A 22,706-nucleotide genomic window follows, 5' to 3' on the forward strand; every position below is an offset into this window, starting at 1 on the left:
ACAAGTATATATCTTCTGTTATGCTAGGGATTCAAAAGTTATCAGGGGTAGATCGTAATGTGGCATTGCGAAGGCTTCTTTTGTTTTGGTGTGTGAACTTAAAGGGAAAAGATGCTTCCTTACATACAAGGAAGCCATGCAAGAAAGCGTTTGCAGTTTTAAAAGCAAGTTACTGGAGCATATTGAGTCTTAAGTATACAAAGCTGCTGTATTTATACAGTAAGACCAGAGGTCCAGACAAAGCAACACTGCATGCGTTCAGGGCAATTCTACCTTGAAAACAATGCCTTAAATGATTCACTTCACAATCAGCACTAATTGTTGCAGGTTTGGAAGGACTCAGCACACTTAGAACCTGCTGACTGGCTCCTGGACAGGTGGCCACAATATTGACTGTATGGAGAAACATGTAACCTGCAAAGACAAATCCATCTCTCTCTATTTCTCTCTCCTTTATGCATGGAGAAGTAAAATAAAACCCCTAGTCGCTAGTTATATTCTTTCACCGGTCTTCAGTAAACTTCTCCCTCTACAAATCCTCTGTTGAGAGGGCAAAAAACCTTCAGAGACCCTGAATGGTTGAATGCTTATCCAACAAATGAAAGACAAGAAATCAGTTTACCCATAACCAGCCAAGTGTCAAAAGGAATTGTCAGAAACCCACTGATGTCTGTGATCCAAACTAGTGGCAGAACCATGCTTCTGGCTGGTTCCCCTTCCTCACCCATAACCTCCAGTAAGTTATGACAAATTCTGAACACAAACAGATCAGCCATGATCTCATTCAACCATATGTAAAAGCCAAATAATTAAGCTAAACTAAAGTCGTCAATATTGTATTTTAAGTATTGCATTTTAAATGTCCTTTTCATAAAAACTATACCATTGTTGTCCTAAAAGCCACTGAAATTGTGTTTCTCTTTCTGGAGCTGGTATTTTATTTTTGGAGTGCAGTTTTCTTCATTTGGTGGTTGGGCAATGTGAATATAGTCACCTGAATTAGCAACCAATTTGGTTTTTCATCTTTTTTACAAAGCAGCTGGCTATTCTGTACAGACCAGGATTTTAAGGAAACAACATATTTTTCTCCACTACTGGACAATAAAATATGACCATAATTCCACTGTTTGGAACGAAATGCAGCAAACTGGAGCAAATAGCTTCAGGGACTCCAAAACAGGGACGAATGTGACAATGTAATCAGATATTACCATCATGCTACAAGTTACAAGATCAACTTTAAAATCAATGAAACCAAATTACTTGCATTCTTAAGATTAAACTCAATTATTTTATTCCCTTCCTCCTCAACTGGCTATAAAGCCCGCGGCCAGCATAACTCATTATGAAATAGACATCACTTTGCAGAAGGTGCAATGAATGAAAGACAAGTATGTTTATCTGATCAGCTTCTTTTTTGCTAAAGTCCCAGCCATTATTGGATTGCTTTTCTCCCATGAAGGCCCTTTACCCAGAAATAAAGACAACAAAGGCTAATTCTGGGAGCAGTAGCCAGTTTTAAGCTTTCACATGAGACAATAATTCTAATGAAAGAAACTAATTTGCATAACTTGCCCCCAGTTTCCCATTCCTCATTAACCCACATGTTCTGTGAATGGCTGGGCAATTTCCACAAAACAGAAAAAAAAAGAAAGCTCCAAACTAGCATTCTCATGAAGTTAAATGACACAATTTGGCATTGAATGTTGTGATAAGCCCCCAAATAGTTACGTATCTTTAAACCTACATAACACAGAGTGTCATGCTTCACCTTCAATTTTAATTGTTTTTCTTGTTCCAAGCTTTCTTTGATTGCTGCTCCATAGTCTTGCAGCATTCCATCACTGCTGCTGTCCATTGTTTAATATCCAAGCCAGAGTGTAAAAAAAATACAAAGCTAGCAAAGAAAAGCAAAACATGGTTGGGATTAAGAAGCAGTTTAAATGCGCCAGCAACAAATTATCAGATCCAAGAAAATGAATAGCATTTGGGTGACAGAAACCATCATAATTCACTAACATAGGTCAATTCATTGGCTCTCCTCTACATTTGAACTCATTCTTAGTTTTATTCTTTAAAAGCCAGACAATGATCCTTTCTAACACAGGGCCAACGATGCAGAAAGTGACTGCTCTTCAACCACAGCACTATTTGCAACATAGAATAATCTTGGATCAGCAAGTTCGATAAACAACATCATAAAGATTCAAATACATCAAAAACTTCAAATTTTTTCACTGATTGACTCTGGAAAAATCAAATAGTTAAGCTAGGAATGGAGACAATAAAAGTAAGTCCTCATCACGTGAAGACGAGAGGAACTGTGATGCAAGCGTTCAAACGTGCAAGGTTTTGTTAAGTACATCATTAAATTCAATTTCTTCTAGTCAGTAACCAGCCAGGGGGCTGTGTTGGGAGCCCAAGGTTATAAGGATATGGAAAGTTGATGGCAGCAAATCCTAATAGCTTTTAAATGGAATTTCCTCAGAGCCCATGGATCATTGGATCTACAGAATCAAATTCATATGAAGTTGGGTTGTAAGTTCAACACTACACCTACACTTTTGTGTCCACAAGAGTTTTACTTAACAATGCATAGAGGCAGACTTTTAAGAGAACATGTAATTTCCTGATCTAAAGTATTTAAAACTCCCATCCGTGACAAAATAAACACACTTACCTACAGCACCCTTAGCCACTCAGCAGTTTAAAAATCAAAGAATCAAGGTTTGAAAAAAGTGCTCTTTAAATTAGTTTTTTCCACTTCAACTAGATCTGAACACAGAACTCCCAAAGAGCTACTAATGTCGAATGGCTTTTGATGAAGATTAGTTACTTTTGACACAGCTCCAATTTAGTCTCCAGTTTGATAGCTAACCTAACGAACTTAATTACACTTCAAGTTTCATTTCTAAATATTCAGCAAAGGTGCTACTAATTCATACATGTATTCCTTCACTTGGCCCACCAAGTCCACTATATTGTGCATCCACACAAAATTCATATCAGCACAAAGGCAATGTTTTGTTTCCAGCCAAACCCCAACTCTTCCTTTAAATACAAGCAGACAGCAATGTCAGAAAAATAATTTTACCTCACTATCAACAAGTTATCATTCAGTAAGAGCCATCTTAATTGTTTGATGAATAACCTGGCATGTTTCCTTTAAAGGAAGTTTCACATAGCAAAGGAAACCACAAAAGTGACTAACTGAAAACTCTTGCTACTTCTAAACTCAGTCCAGCCCATAATACTGTCAGTAAAGGCAGTTTTTCTTCTTCTTGAATGGGGGAGGTGAGCCACGAAGAGAAGCATACTGAAAAGGATTCAGTGGTATTTTTGTAACACTTTAAACATCTCCAGGTGGTTTTCATTTAAAAATGTTAAGCTGTGCACAACTTCATTCAGGCAACTCAGTTTTCTTCAAAATTTCCTATATTTTTAAAAGTCCATTTAAAACCATCTTGTAACTTCCACAGAACTGTTAAAATCAACGTATGGAAATAACTTCAGGTATGGATGATGATTCCAATAATCTTCACAAGTATGGCATTCTCAAATTTGATTTGTATTTTCTGTCCACTTTACCCCATTGCTGTTTCAAGACTCCTGCAGCCAGCAAAGAGTGCAAAGCTTGCCTACTACACAGAAAACAAAACTTCAAAAGTAATTAGTTGTCTATAGAGGACTTCAGCACAGATGTGATGAAAAAAATTAAAGACAAACCCAAATTTGTCCCCTTTTTCCAATAGATGGAAACAAAGGCCAATAGGCTTTCTGGCTGATTTCATGCTCAAAGTTAAAATGGTTTCCTGGATTACAAGCAACAATTCATCCAGTATTCATTCCATTACATAACATCTGGTGCTCTCTTCAGATGCATCTGGCTACACAACATCTAAAGAGCAAATAAAGAAATTACAGAACTCTACTGCAGCTCTTTCAAAGTAGCATTGCCAGTGACAAAATCAATCAATTACAACTTCACACACTGCACCACAGTTGACATATAACTGAATATCAACTGGCAGCAGCAGAGGACGAAGTTGCTCAAGGTCAAATGTAATGCAATTCCTGTAATGCCTTGCCCAAATTGATATGGTACACAAAGCATACAGGTTGCATTAATAGATTATATTGCAGGGATCAATAACACTTACATATATGTATGATGCATTACTGAAGACCAAACAATAAGCAGCAACTTCCGACACTTCAATATTTGGAAGACCGACTACCTTCGCCTCCCTCTAAATTCTACTCCCTTGCCACCATCTTCTCCCAAGTCTAAACAGGAATGAATAAAAAAAGTTGCCTTAGCACAAATCTGTGCTGACTCTTCTTTATTATCTTGAAATATTTCAAACTCCCCAGTTATAAGGTCCTTAACGGTTAATTCCAGCACTTTCTCTACATCAAATCTCAAGCTAACAGGTCTGATTTCTGTGTCTTTCCACTTAGAGTCAGATGCAAAATCAGAATCCCTACAATGTGGAAACAGGCCCTTCAGTCCAACAAATCCACGCCGACCCTCCGAACAGTAATCCACCCAGACCCATTCCCCTACCCTATATTTACCCTTGACTAACACACCTAATCTACATATCCCTGAACACTGGGCAATTTAGCATGGCCAATTCACCTAACCTGCACCACTCTGCACAGAGAGATGTATAATAAGGAAACAGACCCTTCGGTCTAACTCGTTCATGCTGACCAGATATCCCAACCGAATCTAGTCCCGTTTGCCAGCACTTGGCCCATATCCCTCCAAACTCTTCCTATTTGTATACCCATCCAGATGCCTTTTGAATGTTGCAAATTTGCCAACCTCCACCACTTCCTCTGGCAGCTCATTCCAAACATGCACCACCCTCTGCGTGACTATGTTGCCCTTAAGGTCCCTTTTATATCTTTCCCCTCTCACCTAAGCGTATGCCTTCTAATTCTAGACTCCCCTATCCCAGGATAAAGACTTTGCCTATTTATCCTATCCATGCCCCTCAACTTTATAAACCTGAGGCTGCAAGTTCTTATCTGATCTGAGTCATGTTTAGCTGAACCTTTATTTCACAAAAGTCAAAACTCTTTCCCTACCTGTTTATCTCCTTTACACATTCTCAAGGTCACTCAGCCTATTCAGCCTCCCCCTATAGCTCAAATCCTCCACCCCTGGCAACATCCTTGTAAATCTCTTCTGAACCCTTTCAAATTTCACAACATCCTTCCGATAGGAAGGAGACCAGAATTACACACAATATTCCAAAAGTGACTTAGCCAATGCCCTGTACAACCGCAACATGACCTCCCAACTCCTGTACTCAATGCTCTGACCAATAAAAGGAAAGCATACCAAATGCTTTCATTATCTTATCTACCAGAGACTCCACTTTCAAGGAGCTATGAACCTGCACTCCGTGGTCCCTTTATTCAGCAACACTCCCTCGGACCTTACCATTAAGTAATGCTTGGATGCTGCCTGAACTGCTATGCTCTTCCAGCACCACTAATCCAGAACCTTACCATTAAGTGTACAAGTCCTGCTAAGATTTGCTTTCTAAAAATGCAGCACCTTGCATTTATCTACACTAAACTCCATCTGCCACTCCTCAGCCCATTGGCCCATCTGACCCAATTTGTAATCTGAGGTAACCTTCTTCGTGTCCATTACAACTCCAATTTTGGTGTCATCTGCAAACCTACCACTAAACTCTGTCTTCTCCCTTTGAGCCAGTTTTGTATCCAAATGGCTAGTTCTCCCTGTGTTCCACGAGATCTAACCTTGCTAACCAGTCTCCCATGGGGAACCTTGTCGAATGCCTTACTGAAGTCCATACAGATCACGGCCACCACACTACCCTCACCAATCCTCTATGACTAATTCAAAAAAAAAGACTCAAATCAAAATCATGACATGATTTCCCATGCACAAAGCCATGTTTGACTATCCCGAATCAGTCCTTGCCTTTCCAAATACATGTACATCCTGTCCCTCAGGATTCCCTCCAACAACTGGCCCAGCACCGACGTCAGGCTCACTGCTCTAGAGTTCCCTGGCTTGTCCTTACCACCCTTCTTAAATAGTGGCACCATGTCAGCCAACCTCCAGTCTTCCGGCACCTCACCTGTGATTATCAATGATACAAATATCTCAGCAAGAGGCTCAGCAATCACTTCTCTAGCTTCCTACAGAGGTCGAAGGTACACATGACCAGGTCCCGAGGACTTATCCACCTTTATGCATTTCAAGACATCCAGCACTTCTTCCTCTGACGTGGACATTTTTCAAAATGTCACCATCTATTTCCCCACATTCTACATCTTCAATGACCTTCTCTACAGTAAACTGATGCAAAATATTCATTTACTATCTCTCCCATCTCTTGCAGCTCCACACAAAGTATGCCCTATTCTCTCCCTATTTACGCTTTTGTCCTTTGGATTCCCCTTCACTCTATTTGTCAAAGCTATTTCGGTATCCCGTTTGCCTTCCTGATTTCCCTCTTAAGTATACTTCTACTGCCTTCATACTCTAAGGATTCACTTGATCTACCCTGTCTAGACCTGATATATGCTTCCTTTTTCTTAACCAAACCCTCAATTTCTCTAGTCATCCAACATTCCCTACACCTACCAGTCTTCCTTTCACCCTGACAGGAATATATTGTCTCTGCACTCTCGTTATCTCATTTCTGAAGGCTTCCCATTTTCCAGCTATCCCTTTACCTGCAAACATCTGCCCCTCGCCAGCTTTTTAAAGTTCATGCCTAATACCGTCAAAATTGGCCTTTCCCCAATTTAGAACTTCAACTTTTAGATCTGGTCTATCCTTTTGCATGACTATTTTAAATTTAATAGAATTATGGTCACTGGCCCCAAAGTGCTCCCCCACTGACACCTCAGTCACCTGCCCTGTCTTATTTCCCAAGAGTAGGTCAAGTTTTGCACCTTCTCTAGTAGGTACGTCCACATACTGAATCAGAAAGTTGTCTTGTACACACTTAAATTCCTCTCCATCTAAACCTTTAACACTATGGCAGTCCCAGTCGATGTTTGGAAAGTTAAAATCCCCTACCATAACTACCCTATTATTCTTACAGATAGCTGAGATCTCCTTACAAGTTTGTTTCTCAAATTCCCTCTGATTATTCAGGGGGTCTACAAAACAATCCTAATAAGGTGATCATCCCTTTCTTATTTCTCAGTTCCACCCAAATAACTTCCCTGGATGTATTTCTGGGAATATCCTCCCTCAGTACAGCTGTAATGCTATTCCTTATCAAAAATGCCACTCCCCCTCTTCTCTTGCCTCTCTTTCTATCTTCTTGTAGCATTTGTATCCTGGAACATTAAGCTGCCATCCTGCCCATTTCTAAGCAACGTTTCTGTAATTGCTATGATATCCCAGTGCCATGTTCCTAACCACGCCCGGAGTTCATCTGCATTCTCTGTTTAGCCTCTTGCATTGAAATAAATGCAATTTATCAGTCATACCTTGTTCTGTTTTGTTCCTGTCTGCCTTGACTGTTTGACTCACTTCTCGCCCCAACTGTACCAGTCTCAGATTGATCTCTTTCCTCACTATCTCCCTGCCACCTCCTCTTTCCTTACTAGTTTAAATCCTCCCAAGCAGCTCTAGCAAATCTCCCTGCCAGTACATCAGTCCACTTCCACTTCAAGTGCAATCTGTCCTCCCTGTACAGTTCAGTTCTACCTCAGAAGAGATTCCAATGATCCAAAAAAATGTGAATCCTTCTCCCACAGACCAGCTCCACAGCCATGCATTCAGCTACTCTAATCGCCTACCTCTACCTCACTAGCTCGTAGCACTGGGGAGTAACCCAGATATTACTACTAGAGGACCTTGTTTAAATTCTCACCCATCTCTCTCTATGTTGTCCCATCAGAATCCCATCCTTTTCCTTTCCTTTGCTGTTGGCTCGAATATGTACAATGACCTCCTACTGAGCCCTCTCCCCTTTCAGAACATTCTGCACCATCTGAGACAGCCTTGATCCTGACACCAGGGAGGCAACATACCAGTGATTTTTCGCTGCTGGTCGCTGAAACGTCTAGCTTTGCCCCTAACACAATCGATCTCTTGGAACCTGATGTACCCCTCATTACATTAGAGCCAGTCTTGATACCATAAACCTGGCCATTTGTGCTACATTGCCCTGAAAGTCCATCACCCCCTACATTTTCCAAAACAGCACACTGGTTTGAAATGGGGATAGCCACAGAAGACTCCTGTACAACCCGCCGACCTTTCTTGGAGTTCATACATCTACATGACTGTGTATGTGACTTTTCTCCCTTCCTGTAACTGCCATCCATCACACCCCCTGGCTCTTGTAAATTCATCATTGCCACTGTTGCTCTAATTGATCCATTCGATCTGACAGGATTAGCAACAAACGACATTTATTGCAGATATAATCCTCAGTAACCCTTAAACTCTCCCAAAACTCCCACATCCAACAAAAAGAGCGTATCACTCCACTAAAGGCCATTTTGCTCCTTCCAATCTACAAACCAAGAAAATAGCACCATTTTACTGCTTTACAAAACATTGTTCCAGGCTAACTTAATAGTTAGGCTTATATCTATAAAATTTAATCAAGAGACATATCCCAATAAAATTATCAAGAACGAACCCACTCTACTCACTATTGTAGATTTACAGCAAGGCTATACTTGTAACTATTTACTTATGTTTCTGTGCTGTTACCACTCCCAAACAGGTTCCGCCAAGATCAGAATTTCGCTGTTTTAAGTTTTCCTGATACACTGCGCTGTCCAGCGATACATGAATTCAAACAGTAAAGACAGCAATTGCGCAGGTTCACTGCTGTGTCAATTAGCAGTGTGGGGTTTCTTCCTCCATCTCATTTCCAGACCATGTGCTTGCTGCCTTTGTCTGTCTTTCTCCCTTTTAAATGTGTTGTTTTGACTTTGTTTTTCAAAGTTCCAAAACAATTGCAACAGCATTTAACACGGTATTGCTGCTCCTGAAATTAGAGGAAATCACCTCTAACACCTAAAATACCTCAAAAAAAAAAGGAGCATACTCCAGCCAGAACTTTTTCCTGTCTTCCTTTAAAGAGAAAACTGTATTTGCTATTTTGCACTTCAATAAATCTTTCCAGAATCTCAAACTTTGAAAAATCAATACCAATACATCTACAACCTCATATGCCACCTCTTTTAAGGCTCTAGTTCAAGTCCATCAGGACTGGTGGACTTGTCAAAGTTCCAGTTCACTTAATACCACTTCCACAGTGATTGTAAATTCACTAATTTTCTCTCTTCCTTCCACCTCCTGATTTACAGTTATTGCTGGAATGTTTCTGTATCCTCTACCAAAAGAAGCCAGTGTTCCCTCTTATATTTCTTTATAGAATTGACTTACCAAGGGATAACACTTAGCCAGGAAAACTTAATAAAACAAACAAACAGTCTGACACTAGAAAAGACAATGCATTCATAAAGCAGAAAAAATACTGATTACCTAATCCAGCTCACCTTTTAACCACTGCAACCCCCCCCCCCCCCCAACTATCCAGCCTCTCCTAAAACCCAAACCTTCCCGTCCCAGTCACATCCTTGTAAATCTTTTCAGCACCCTACCCAATTTATTATCCCTCTGATAGCAAGGTGACCAGAACTGTCCGCTGTACTCCACAAGTGGCCTCAACGTGTACAACCACAATATGGCATTCCAACTCCTATACTCAGATGCACTGACCAACAAAGGCAAGCATGCTAAATGCCTTCTTCACCAACCTGTGTGCGAAGTCACTTCCAAGGAACAATGTGCCTGAACCCCTAGGTCTGTATCCCTAGGGCTCGATCATGAACTGTATTAACCCCTGTCCAAAACAGAACATCTCACATTAATCTAAATTAGACTGCATCTAGCACTCAGCTCGTTGGCCCCGACGATCAAGATTTCTTTGTACTCTGAAATAACCTCCTTCATTGTCCACTAATTTTGGTATCATCCACAAGCTTACTAATTATGCTTCCTTTATTCTCATCCAAATCATTTATACAAATGACAAAGAGGATTCAGCACTAATCCCTGTGCAACACCATTGGTCACAGGCCTCAATCTGAAAAACCCTCCACCATGACTTGTCCACTACTGTTTTGTATCCAATTGGTTAACTTTCCTTCAAACCCATGTGATCTAACTTGACTGACCAGTCTACCACACAGAACCCGGTCAAAGGCCTTGCTGAAGTCCTTGCAGACAATACCTACCGCTCTGCCCTCATCTATCTTCTTGGGTCACATCCTCAAAAAACTCAATCAAGTTTGAGACACGCAATTTCTCACGCACAAAACAATGCTGACTATTCCTAATCAGTCTTTGCCTCTTCAAATGCATGTAAATTCCATCTCTTAAAGGGCCCTTCTCTCTCTCGAGTTGCTCTTTTGCCATTCGTGTTTTTCTGAAATCTCTTTAGATTATATTTCACGTTATCTGCTAAGAATCTCTCATATCCTCTTTTAGCCTGTCTGATTTCCCTCAATGTCTCTACTCTTATACTCAAGAGATTCACTTGATCGCAGTTGTCTATACCTAACATATGCCTCCTTTTTCTTGACGAGGGCCTCAATATCTCTAGTCGTCCATTGTCCTCTACTCCTACCAGCCTGCCCTTCACCAACAGGAACATACTGATTGAAATCTCATTATCTTAGTTTGGAAAGCCTCTCACTTGCCATCTGTCTCAATCTGTGACCAGTCTCATGAACTTTCCAAAGTTCCTGTCTCATAGTAAAAATTAGCCTTGCCCCAATTTAAAACTTTAACTTGTCATCTTTTTCCATAACTATTTTAAAACAAATACAATTGTGATCACCAGTTCCCAAGTTCTCACCCACTAACACTTCAGTCACACACCCTATTATTGCCCAAGAGGTTAAGTTTTGCTCCTTCTCTCATAGGTACGTCAACACACTTGTTGAACATATTTAACAAATTCTTCACCATCCAAACCCTTAATTCCAGAGCAGTCTCAATTTATGTGTCAAGTTAAAACCCCCTACTATTGTAAACTTATTATTCTTACGTATATTTGAACTTCACTATATATTTACTCAGTTTCCTACACAGAATAGTACAATCCCATCAAGGTGATTATCCTCCTTTCATTTCCACCCACACAGCTTCTTCACTGGACAATCCAGGAGTATCCTCAATACAGCAGTAATTTTTTGCCTAAATCATAAAATGCCTCTCCCTCTCCATCCCTCCTATAGCATGTAAAGCCTAGAACATTGAACTGCCAGTCCTGTCCTTCCCTCAGCCATGTTTCTATAATAGCTATGATATTCGCGTCCCATGTTTGCATGCATGCCCTGTGTTCATTCACCTTACCTGTCAGAACCCTTGCTTGGAAATAAATGCAGTTTAATTCTTCAGAGTTACCTCATTCTTTGCCACGCTCTTGCCTGACATATCTAATTAACACAGGTCTCAATATACCAGATGCTTTGAGAATAAAGAGGAAGGGGGATGATTAGTAGGAGAATAAAATGTCAAGTCATAGTTTCAATTTCTATTACTATTCAGTGGTTTCTGCTAGAAGCATGACATCAGCTTGCTGGAACTCACCACAAAGACATAATTAATGGACAAAGTCAAAATTCACACAACACTAGGTTATAGTCCAACAGGTTTATTTGGAAGCATTAGCTTTCAGAGTGCTTCAAAAGCTTGTGGTCCAAATAAACCAGATGGACCATAACTTGGTGTAGTGCGATTTTTAAACTTTGTCCAGCTCAGTCCAACACCGACACCTCCACATCATAATTAAATTCACCAAGGCAGAGAACAACCAGTTCTCAACATCCCCCACAAAGAAGTCTCACAAGACAAATATGAACTATGTCATTCCACATTGCATCCACTATGAAGGACATGGACAGGTAATATTGCGCAAAGTTTACAATGGCCAGCCTGCCTCAAGTCCAGCTCCAGATCAATCATCCCATATAAATACTGGTTACAACATAGTACACTGGAACCAGCACTCAATGCACTGCAATCCTACAACCTCAAGACAGGCAAATTCTAATCACATTTATCCATCCATTCAATGTCATTTCACCTAATATTTCAATTATAATTGTTTCTGACTTGGCCACTAATCCTGAAAAAAGTCAAATGCAAGAGTAATTTGCCTTGATATTAAAGCAGCATTGACAAAGTTAGGATTCAAGGAGGACTAACAACTGCAGTCAACATAAGTTGGGGGTCAAACTCTCAACAGGCTGAAGTCACACCCAGCACAAAGGAAAATGGCTCTGGCTGTTCAAGGCCAATGTTAGACCTTTGCCCTAAGAACGGAATTGGAGATGTTCACTGACAATGGCATGGGGTTCAATACCAATCACAACTCCACAGATATTGCAGCAGTCTATATCCATGTGCAACAAGAGCGAGATATCAATCAAGCTGATGCTGTTCAGACACAAGTAACATTCCACGACCATGTACAACGACAGAATACAATCACCTCTCCATGACATTCAGTATCATTAGCACTAATAAAACCCTCAACTAAACTTGCAAACTTGGGCATGCCATCTAAAACATGGCACCTCAAGCAATTTTCTCTTGATCCTGAAATGTTCTCTCATATTCTAAGTCCTCAGTTAAGGCTTGAGCACGCATATTTCTGAATGGGTCAACATGATCACGAAGAAGCCAAAGCGATGATGGATATTTTTCTTCACTCAAGAAATAGGACTTCAGCCTGTTGAGAGTTTGACCCCCAACTTATGTTGACTGCAGTTGTTAGTCCTCCTTGAATCCTAACTTTGTCAATGCTGCTTTAATATCAAGGCAAATTACACTTGCATCTGACTTATTTCAGGATTAGTAGCCAAGTCAGAATCAATTATAATTGAAATATTAGTTTGTAGATCACACATTTTAATTCAAATACATTCGAATTCTCTGACATTAACATCCTGGAAGTTACCATTGAGCAGAATCAGAACTACCCTGGCAATATAAATACTACCACTGTCTAACAAATCAGAGGCTGGGAATCCTGCAGCAAATAATTCACTTACTCCCCAAAGCCTGTATACCATCTACAAGATCTAAGTTAACTGCATAATAGAACATTTTCCACTTATTTCATGGTATAAAGCATTCAAAAAGCTTGACACTAGTCAAGGCCACTTCGATTGGCACTCATCCACCATTCACTCTTTGTATACGAATCCAAAGTGGCAGCAGTATGTACCATCTACAAAATGCATGCCAATAACTCACCAAGCCATCTTTCATCACTTAGAAGCAGGAGTAGTTGGTATGTGCAAACACCATCAACTGCAAGCTCCCCACCATCTTGACTTGGAAATTAATTGCCATTCCTTTATTGTTGCTGGGTCAAAACCCTAAATGCCCTCCTGAATAGCACTGTGGATGCATCTATGTAACAGTGATTTACGGCAGCCATACTAGCACCAAGAGCAACAACCACAACCGATAAAAGAACTGAAAAAATCCACAACCTCTCATCTTTGAATATGCCTCTTCGCTACATTCCAAATCTCTTCATTTCATCTGGGCCCCATGCGCATAAACCTTCAACTACTGGAAGCCATCAGTTGATTCATTCTGCTCCATTCTTCTGTGGCTTTCATGTTCCAGAGTGCAAGAGAAAACCTGGAAATGATTTTCTAAAGATAAAAAGGAACACACTCTTATTGACCCTTACCACAATCCAAAAATATTCAAAAATCTCAATCTTGTATTCTCGTAATGGATTTTCATCAATTGCCCGTCTGCAGCCAGTTCATATCTTCCTGGATGGAAATCTAGTAGACAGTCAAAGTTGGTCATAAATCAACTTCAAACATTTGCAGTTTGTCCAGAAGACCGTAAGATAGAAGAACAAGAGTAGGCTGTTTGGCTGTTCAATTAAATTGAATCATGGCTGCTGCAACGCTCCTCACATTCACTTTCCTGCCCTTTTCAAAGAGTAAAGAATCCAGAACCAGGCTTGAAAACACTTCAGGGGATCTTGGCAGTGCACATTGCTCAGCCTTCCTCAAGGAGCTGCAAAAACCAGTGTTAAGACCAATGGAATATAACAAACCAAACATTACTTCACAGGGATCTTCTCATTTTAGAATAGACACTATCACTGGTTAGTTCACACGGGGATTCCTCAGTGCATAATGGTGCCGTTGAGCTGAACACCAAGACTGCTGGCACTTAACTTCCATACTTTATCATGCTCATCATACACTTATAGTACGGCTACTGATTTTGATACTTTGTATAGTAGGGGTAATCATATTGGTAAAGTATTTTGTTTGCATTGTTCAAGCATTAACCAACTTGGCAAAAGGATACACTAACTACCCAAGGCAACAGCCAAATCAACTACCATCAAAATTCACTCATCTTAATAACATTGGATTCAACCAATGCATAGCAACAGGAAAGGAATTCGCCATAAAGTTCGGTTGGCTGGACAACTAGTTGAAATGCAGAGCCAACAGTATAGGTTCAATTTCCAGAGGTTACAATGAAGGAGTCATCTTTTCAACTTTTTGGGTTTTGCCTGAAGCATGGTGACCCTTAAGTTAGACCATCACCAATTGCCTTGCTCTCTGTCTCTCTCTCTTATTCAAGAGCAACTCTATGGTCTGGTATGGCTATTTTACCTTTACGTGTTAATGAATAGCTATATCAGAAGTTCTATCATTACAGCCTACGTAGGGTAGAGAAGGCGGCGCATGGTACACTTGCCTTTACTGGTCAGTGCATTCAACCAAAGTCGGAATGTCATGCTGCGACTATACAGAACACTAGTCAGACCACTTGTGGAATACTGCATTCAATTCTGTTCTGTTACAGGAAGGATGTTGTTAAACTTGAAACAGTGCAAAAAAGATTTCTAAGGATATTGCTGGGATAGGACGGTTTGAGCTGGAGAGGGGCGCCATTCTAGAAGTTTATGAAATCATGAGGGGTTTTAATAACATGAATAGCTAAGGTCTTTTTCCAAGGATAGGGGAGTCCAAACCTCAAGGCCACAGGTTTAAGCAGAGGAAAAAACATAAAAAAGGGACCAAAAGGGCAACATTTTCATGACAGGTTGGTGCATGTATTGAATAAGCTACCAGAGGAAGTGGAGGAGGCTGGCACAATTATAACATTTAAAAGGCATCTTGATGGGTACATGAAAAGGAATGGTTTAAAGAGATATGGGCCAAATGCTGGCAAATGGGACTAAGTTAATTCAGGATATCTGGTTGGCATGGACAAGGTGGAGCGAAGGGTCTGTTTCTGTACTGTACAACTCTATATCAACCTGTTCAGCTGTGTTACTTCACCTTTGGAACAAATGGGGCTTCAACCCTCATCTTCTAGCCTAGGTGTATGCACACCATTAAAGCATCCCGAAAGCCCATAATACTAGTGCTAACACATTATTATTATATTACTACTGAAGATTAGAAACAATTGGCAATTTATGAATAACTCACTTTTACTTTGATTTTATCAATGAATTTGAAAATATAACTCGAGCTTATTTTGCCACGTCTTGTTCGCAATCACACTTCTGGGACCAAGATAATTGCACTTTTGACATTACAACATGATTATGGTGCCTGTTTGATTTGCAATTCAGTTCCTTAAGTAGTGAGCATGATTGAGTTGGGTTCAGCATTCACAATAAATAGGGGTGAAGAGCAAATTCACCCTTGCAAGTTTCTAGTACGACTGGGTAATTCACTCAAAGACAGTGAAAAGCCACTCTGCTGAGCAGAATTAACGGTGTCAGCAAACAGAGAGAAAGAGAGTGTGCCTGTGCACGTGTGGGGCTGTGAAAATTCAAAATGGGTATGGAAGAACGATCCTCCATGGACCCGATAGCAGTCACTTATTCACTCATGCTGTGACAAAATACAGACACTCCCTATTAACAACATGGTGGGAAAACAATCATCTTTCAGAATGCAGCTGACTTCCCATGGTGTGTTGCTCCTCATTCTATTCAATATGATGATCCCAAATTTTATACACACAGATTCCCACAAATAATCTTTGTATTTTTCGATTAGTTTTACAAGAAACATGACAATCCCGGCCACAACATACAATGCAGCTAGACAAGACAGTCAAATAATTGACTCACTACAACTGAGAACAGCATGCATATATGCTAAGAGCATATAGCACACATCCAGGCGTTGCATCCCCAGAGTAAAGCCATTGCCCTATTTCCAAGATTAAGAAAAGCATTAATGAAATCTATTTTGTTTGACTTGAAAATTCATATGTTTATTATTTCCAGGTATAAATGTTACACAGTGTTTCAATTAACTGTCAATTCCAAAACTATATCCTCCAAGAACAATTTTGAAATGTTTTGTTTCTTTTGTTATCCACATGGATCAATAATTCCCAATGCTGCAAAACGAAAACCACCCAAATGAGAAATACTTGTACAAAGTTTGCACAGCACTACACATGAAATCTCAAATCAGCTATAAGGCCCAACTGATCCATGCCAGTCTTTAGACTACAAGTCTCCTTTGTCTCCTCTTCAGTGAAACCGAACATTTTTCTATTAGATTCTCCTGAATATATTTTTTCAACTTCATTTGCAGGCTCAAAACCTTGCAATGTAGAAATCAAAGCAAAAACAAAAGACAGCGAGTACTTGGGTATGGAGTGGAATGTACAGCAATAAGCTGAAGTCAAACAGAAAGCCCTTCAAATTTTGCAGTACCTCAAGCAAAGTATCTTCACTGAGTTCAATCAAAATTCTGCAACATGATCTATAATATAAACTTTGCAGCTTAAAGGAATAAGACACCACAATAAATAACTCTAAAATGCAAAACATAGTGTCTTACTTTTTGCAGTTAGTAGGAAAAAGGCAAACATTTCTGTTTTTGAAGAGTTGTAATTCAGAGATCTAGTAATTTCCAAAGTGCACATTCTCTCTTTACTGACATCACTTTGTATCTGGAACAAGGCAATTTCAGGCAACAAGTAACAATGTGGTCACCAAGCAAGATAAACAGCCAGTGTCACTTGGATATTCACAGAAAATCAATTTGTAACACGTCTTTCATTTTTAATTAGAAAATTTTACAGCACTTAAATGGTTAAAACATAAGGAATTCAAGATAGCAGAAATGTCAAAGCCTTACATTCAAAAAAAGTTATTTTGATTATTGATACTGTTGTGTTAAAGGACTGCATCATCCAATCTATGAAGTTGAATGCACTCTTTCAGAATCAAATGACATCTATTACAATCAGTTATCAAGACCAAGCAAGCAGAGAAAAATCAGCAGAGAAAGTGAGGACTGCAGATGCTGAAAACAAGACCATAAGACCTAGAAGCGGAAGTAAGGCCATTCGGCCCATCGAGTCCACTCCACCATTCAATCATGGCTGATGGGCATTTCAACTCCACTTACCTGCATTCTTCCCGTAGCCCTTAATTCCTTGTGACATCAAGAATTTATCAATCTCTGCCCTGAAGACATTTAGTGTCCCGGCCTCCACTGCACTCTGCGGCAATGAATTCCACAGGCCCACCACTCTTTGGCTGAAGAAATGTCTCCGCATTTCTGTTCTGAATTTACCCCCTCTAATTCTAAGGCTGTGTCCAAGGGTCCTAGTCTCCTCACCTAACGGAAACAATTTCCTAACATGCACCTTTTCCAAGCCACGTATTATCTGGTACCTCTCTATTAAGTCTCCCCTTAATGAATACAATCCAATGAATACAATCCCAGGATCCTCAGCCGTTCAGCGTATGTCAGACCTACCCATTCCAGGGATCATCAGTGTGAATTCCGCTGGACACGCTCCAGTGCCAGTACGTCCTTCCTGAGGTGTGGGGACTAAAACTGGACACAGTATTCCAAATGGGGCCGAACCAGAGCTTTATAAAGTCTCAGTAGCACAACAGTGCTTTTATATTCCAACCCTCGAGATAAGTGACAACATCGCATTCGCTTTCTTAATCACGGACTCAACCTGCATGTTGACCTTTAGAGAATCCTCAACCAGCACTCCCAGATCCCTTTGTACTTTGGCTTTACGAATTTTCTCACCGTTTAGAAAGTAGTCCACGCTTGTATTCTTTTTTCCAAAGTGCAAGACCTCACATTTGCTCACATGGAGTTCCATCAGCTATTTCCTGGACCACTCTGCCAAACTGTCTAGATCCTTTTGCAGCCTCCCCACTTTCTCAGTACTACCTGCCTGTCCACCTATCTTCGTATCATCGGCAAACTTCGCTAGAATGCCCCCAGTCCCTTCATCCAGATCATTAATATATAATGTGAACAACTGCGGCCCTAATACTGAACCCTGCAGGACACCACTTGTCACCAGCTGCCATTCCGAAAAAGAATCTTTTATCCCACCTCTCTGCCTTCTGTCAGACAGCCAATCCTCAATCCATACCAGTAGCTCACCTCGCTCAGCAGCCTCCCGTGTGGCACCTTATGAAAGGCCTTTTGGAAGTCTAGGTAGACCACATCCACTGGGTTTCCCTGGTCTAACCTACTTGTTACCTCTTCAAAAAATTCCAACAGGTTTGTCAGGCATGACCTCCCCTTACTAAATCCATGTTGACTTGTTCTAATCAGAGAACTTGCTCTTCCAAGAATTTAGAAACCTCATCCTTAATGATGGATTCTAGAATTTTACCAACAACAGAGGTTAGGCTAATTGGCCTATAATTTTTCATCTTTTGTCTTGATCCTTTCTTGAACAAGGGGGTTACAACAGCCATCTTCCAATCATCCAGGACTTTCCCTGACTCCAGTGACTTTTGAAAGCCTCCGCTATTTCCTCAGCCACCTCCCTCAGAATCTAGGATGTAGCCCATCGGGGCCAGGAGATTTATCAATTTTAAGACCTTTTAGCTTTTCTAGCACTTTCTCTTTTGTAATGGCAACCATACTCAACTCAGTCTCCTGACTCCCCTTTAATTGTTGGGATATTACTCATGTCTTCCACTGTGAAGACTGATGCAAAGTACTTATTAAGTTCTCCTGCTATTTCCCTATCTCCCATCACAAGGCTTCCAGCATCAGTTTGAAGTGGCCCAATGTCTACTTTTGCCTCTTGTTTGTTTCTTATGTATTGAAAGAAACTTTTACTATCATTTCTAATATTACTGGCGAGCCTACCTTCATATTTGATCCTCTCCTTCCTTATTTCTCTTTGTTATCCTCTGTTTTTGTAGCCTTCCCAATCTTCTGATTTCCCAGTGCTCTTGGCCACTTTATAGGATCTCTCTTTCTCTTTAATACATTTCCTGACTTCCTTTGTCAGCCATGGCTGTCTAATCCCTCCCCAGATAATCTCTCTTTTCTTGGGGATGAACCTCTGTACAGTGTCCTCAATTATACACACAAACTCCTGCCATTTTTGCTCTACTGTCTTCCCTGCTAGGCTCTGCTTCCAGTCGATTTTCATCGGTTCCTCGCTCATACCCTCATAATTACCTTTATTTAACTGTAACACCATTACATCCGATTTTGCCTTATCTCTTTCAAACTGCAGACTGAACTCTACCACATTATGATCGCTACTTCCTAAGTGTGCCCTTACTTTAAGAATTTTTATAAAGTCTGGTTCATCACATAGCACTAGGTCCAGAATAGCCTGCTCCCTTGTGGGGTCCATGACAAGCTGTTCCAAAAAGCCATCCTTGTAAGCATTCCATGAATTCCCTTTCTTTGGATCCACTGGCAACATTTACCCAGTCCACCTGCATATTAAAGTCTCCCATGATCACCGTGAGCTTGCCTTTCTGACATGCCTCTATTTCCCGGTACATGTTGCGCCCCTAGTCCTGACCACTGTTAGGAGGTCTGTACATGACTCCCACTATGGTTTTTTTGCCTTTGTGGTTCCTCAATTCCACCCACACAGACTCCACATCATCTGACGCTATGTCATTCAGTGCCATAGATTTAATTTTGTTCTTAACTAACAAGGCAACCCTGCCCCCTCTGCCCACCTCCTGTCTTTTCGCGAAGGTGAAAATCCTTGGATGTTTAACTGCCAGTCCTGACCAATACTATCACTTGAACGTCCTAGCAAGAATTTGTGGTAGCTGGTAAAAAGATGACAAAGAACGAGTTTCTGTTCTGTTGATTCCCTGAAAATGTATTTCTGACAATAATGCATGTTTGAAGTGGCATGCATTCTTGAACAGGACTCTGCTGAATTTAGAGCTGAAAATGTGTTGCTGGAAAAGCGCAGGTCAGACAGCATCCAAGGAGCAGGAGAATCGATGCTTCAGGCATGAGCCAAAATAGATTTCATTCCTGAAGAAGGGCTCATGCCCGAAACATCGATTCTCCTACTCCATAGATGCTGCCTGACCTGCTGCGCTTTTCCAGCAACACATTTTCAGCTCTAAATTCAGCAGAGTCCTGTTCAAGAATGCATGCCACTTCAAACATGCATTATTGTCAGAAACACATTTTCAGGGAATGAACAGAACAGAAACTCATTCTTTGTCATCTTTTTACCAGTTACCACAAATTCTTGCTAGGACATTCAAGTGATAGTATTGTTGGATTATCTGACCACATAGCTCCACTGCAAAGAAAATTAGTGCTATCACCTGATAAACATAGCTTCATGGTTGATTTTTCCCCTCATTAAATGTGGGGTCCTGAACCATTTAAGCACCCCAAGTAAACTGTACCACATGCTTGCAAAATACAGTTAGGATATTTTGGTTCAAACCATTTTAGATTACATCCTAAATTTATGTCCAAGTTAAGAGAATTTTTATCCAGACTATTTCTTCTTGTATATAATGACAAAGCAACAATTGCCAATTTCAATTCAATTTGAATCACTTACCTACAACCATCAACGTAAATTCAAATCCTCTTTTCACAGACTTTCTGTAGACTTGATTAGGGAGGTTGGCAAAACCCACATATCCTTCAAGATTTTTTTGTTGCTGTAACAGAAGAACTGCATTTAAATTCTCAACCAGACCAGTAAGTTTAAAGTACTGACAGCAGGAAATAATATATTCCTGAGCAGAATATTGACACGACTAAAATTATCAATTCATATATACAAAACTTCCAAACTGCAATCTTATCACAACTGGCAAGGAAGCCAGATATTTTAAAACCTATCACGTAGCTTCAGATACTTACTGCTGGGTTGAGAGATTTGAAAATCCACAGATCCGGCATTTCAGATGGCAACGAAATATCCACAAAGCACAGTGAGGAATTCAAAACCATGAAGTGAAATAACCATCCAGCAGAGCATGAAAAAAGGAATAAAAAAAAGTTAGAAATCAATATGACTGCAATGATTTGTTTCAACACAAGTGACAAAAATAATGTTTTAAATAATTTACAAAGGCTATTATCTGCCAATTCCTAACTGATAAAACCATAGCACCATTTAAAAATGTATGCATTAATTAATGCTTAGTTGCAACACTAAATTATAGCATAGTTAAGATGTAAGAAACGAAAATTAATGGAGGTCATCCACTTTCTGTGAATATTGCAGAAAATGGCAACAAAGGTATTTCCCCAAATCACCTCCACCCTCAAGAGGGGTCACAAATAAACCTTAATTCCTGGAGGCATTCGGGGCTCTGGATTTAGGCACGCCTGCTCATAAACACAGCAAGACATCAATGATATTACAATTTAGAGAGAATATTCACAGTTTTTTCGAATGTCACTCTGAACTGTCTGGGAAGTCGGAAGACGACAGGAACGATCATGAACAGCATGGTATGTCAATTCTCAGAAGATTGACAAGGATTGTTTTAATGCACACAATCTTATCTGGGAATGTGACACAAAGCTGGGTGGCAGGGCAAAATGTGAAGAGGATGTTCGGAGAATACAGGGTGACCTGGACAGGCTAGGTGAGTGGACGGATGCATGGCAGATGCAGTTTAATGTGGATAAATGTGCGGTGATCCACTTTGGTGGCAAGAACAGGAAGGCAGATTACTACTTAAATGAAGTCAAGTTAGGTAAAGGAGCAGTACAACGAGATCTAGGTGTTCTTGTACATCAGTCAATGAAAGCATGCATGCAGGTACAGCAGGCAGTGGAGCAAGCTAATAGCATGCTGGCCTTCATAACAAGAGGAATGGAGTATAGAAGCAAAGCGGTCCTTCTGCAGCTGTACAGGGCCCTGGTGAGACCACATCTGAAGTACTGTGCGCAGTTTTGGTCACCAAATTTGAGCAAAGAGATTCTAGCTATTGAGGGAGTGCAGCGTAGGTTCACAAGGTCAATTCCCAGAATGGCGAGACTATCTTACTCTGAAAGATTGGATCGACTGGGCTTGTATACCCTTGAGTTTAGAAGACTGAGAGGGGATCTGATTGAGACGTACAAGATATTAAAGGATTGGACAACTGGAGGCAGGAAGCATGCTTCCGCTGACGGGTGAGTCCCGAACCAGAGGATGCAGTTTAAAAATAAGGGGTGGACCACTTAGAACAGAGTTGAGGAGAAACTTCTTCACCCAGAGAGTGTGGGTGTATGGAATGCTCTGCCCCAGAAGACTGTGGAGGCCAAGTCTCTGGATACTTTCAAGAGAGTGTTGAATGGAGCTTTTGAGGAAAATGGAATCAAGGGTTATGGGGATAAGGCAGGAACAGGATACTGATTGAGGATGATCA

General features: G+C 40.5%; 1 protein-coding gene across 2 annotated transcripts in view; it reads right to left on the reverse strand.

The window, feature by feature from the left end:
• Positions 1-21,007, reverse strand: part of LOC140477325 (septin-7) — a 104,917-nt gene extending 83,910 nt beyond the window's left edge. For both annotated transcript variants that reach the window (XM_072571001.1, XM_072571000.1), the window contains exon 1: positions 20,897-21,007. In XM_072571001.1, coding sequence (XP_072427102.1) covers positions 20,897-20,906 — 10 coding nt within the window. In that variant the 5' untranslated portion in view covers positions 20,907-21,007. The remainder of the gene's footprint in view (positions 1-20,896) is intronic.
• Positions 21,008-22,706: the final 1,699 nt, after the last annotated feature.

The sequence above is a fragment of the Chiloscyllium punctatum genome, chromosome 5 (genome assembly GCF_047496795.1).
Source record: "Chiloscyllium punctatum isolate Juve2018m chromosome 5, sChiPun1.3, whole genome shotgun sequence".
NCBI lineage: Eukaryota > Metazoa > Chordata > Chondrichthyes > Orectolobiformes > Hemiscylliidae > Chiloscyllium > Chiloscyllium punctatum.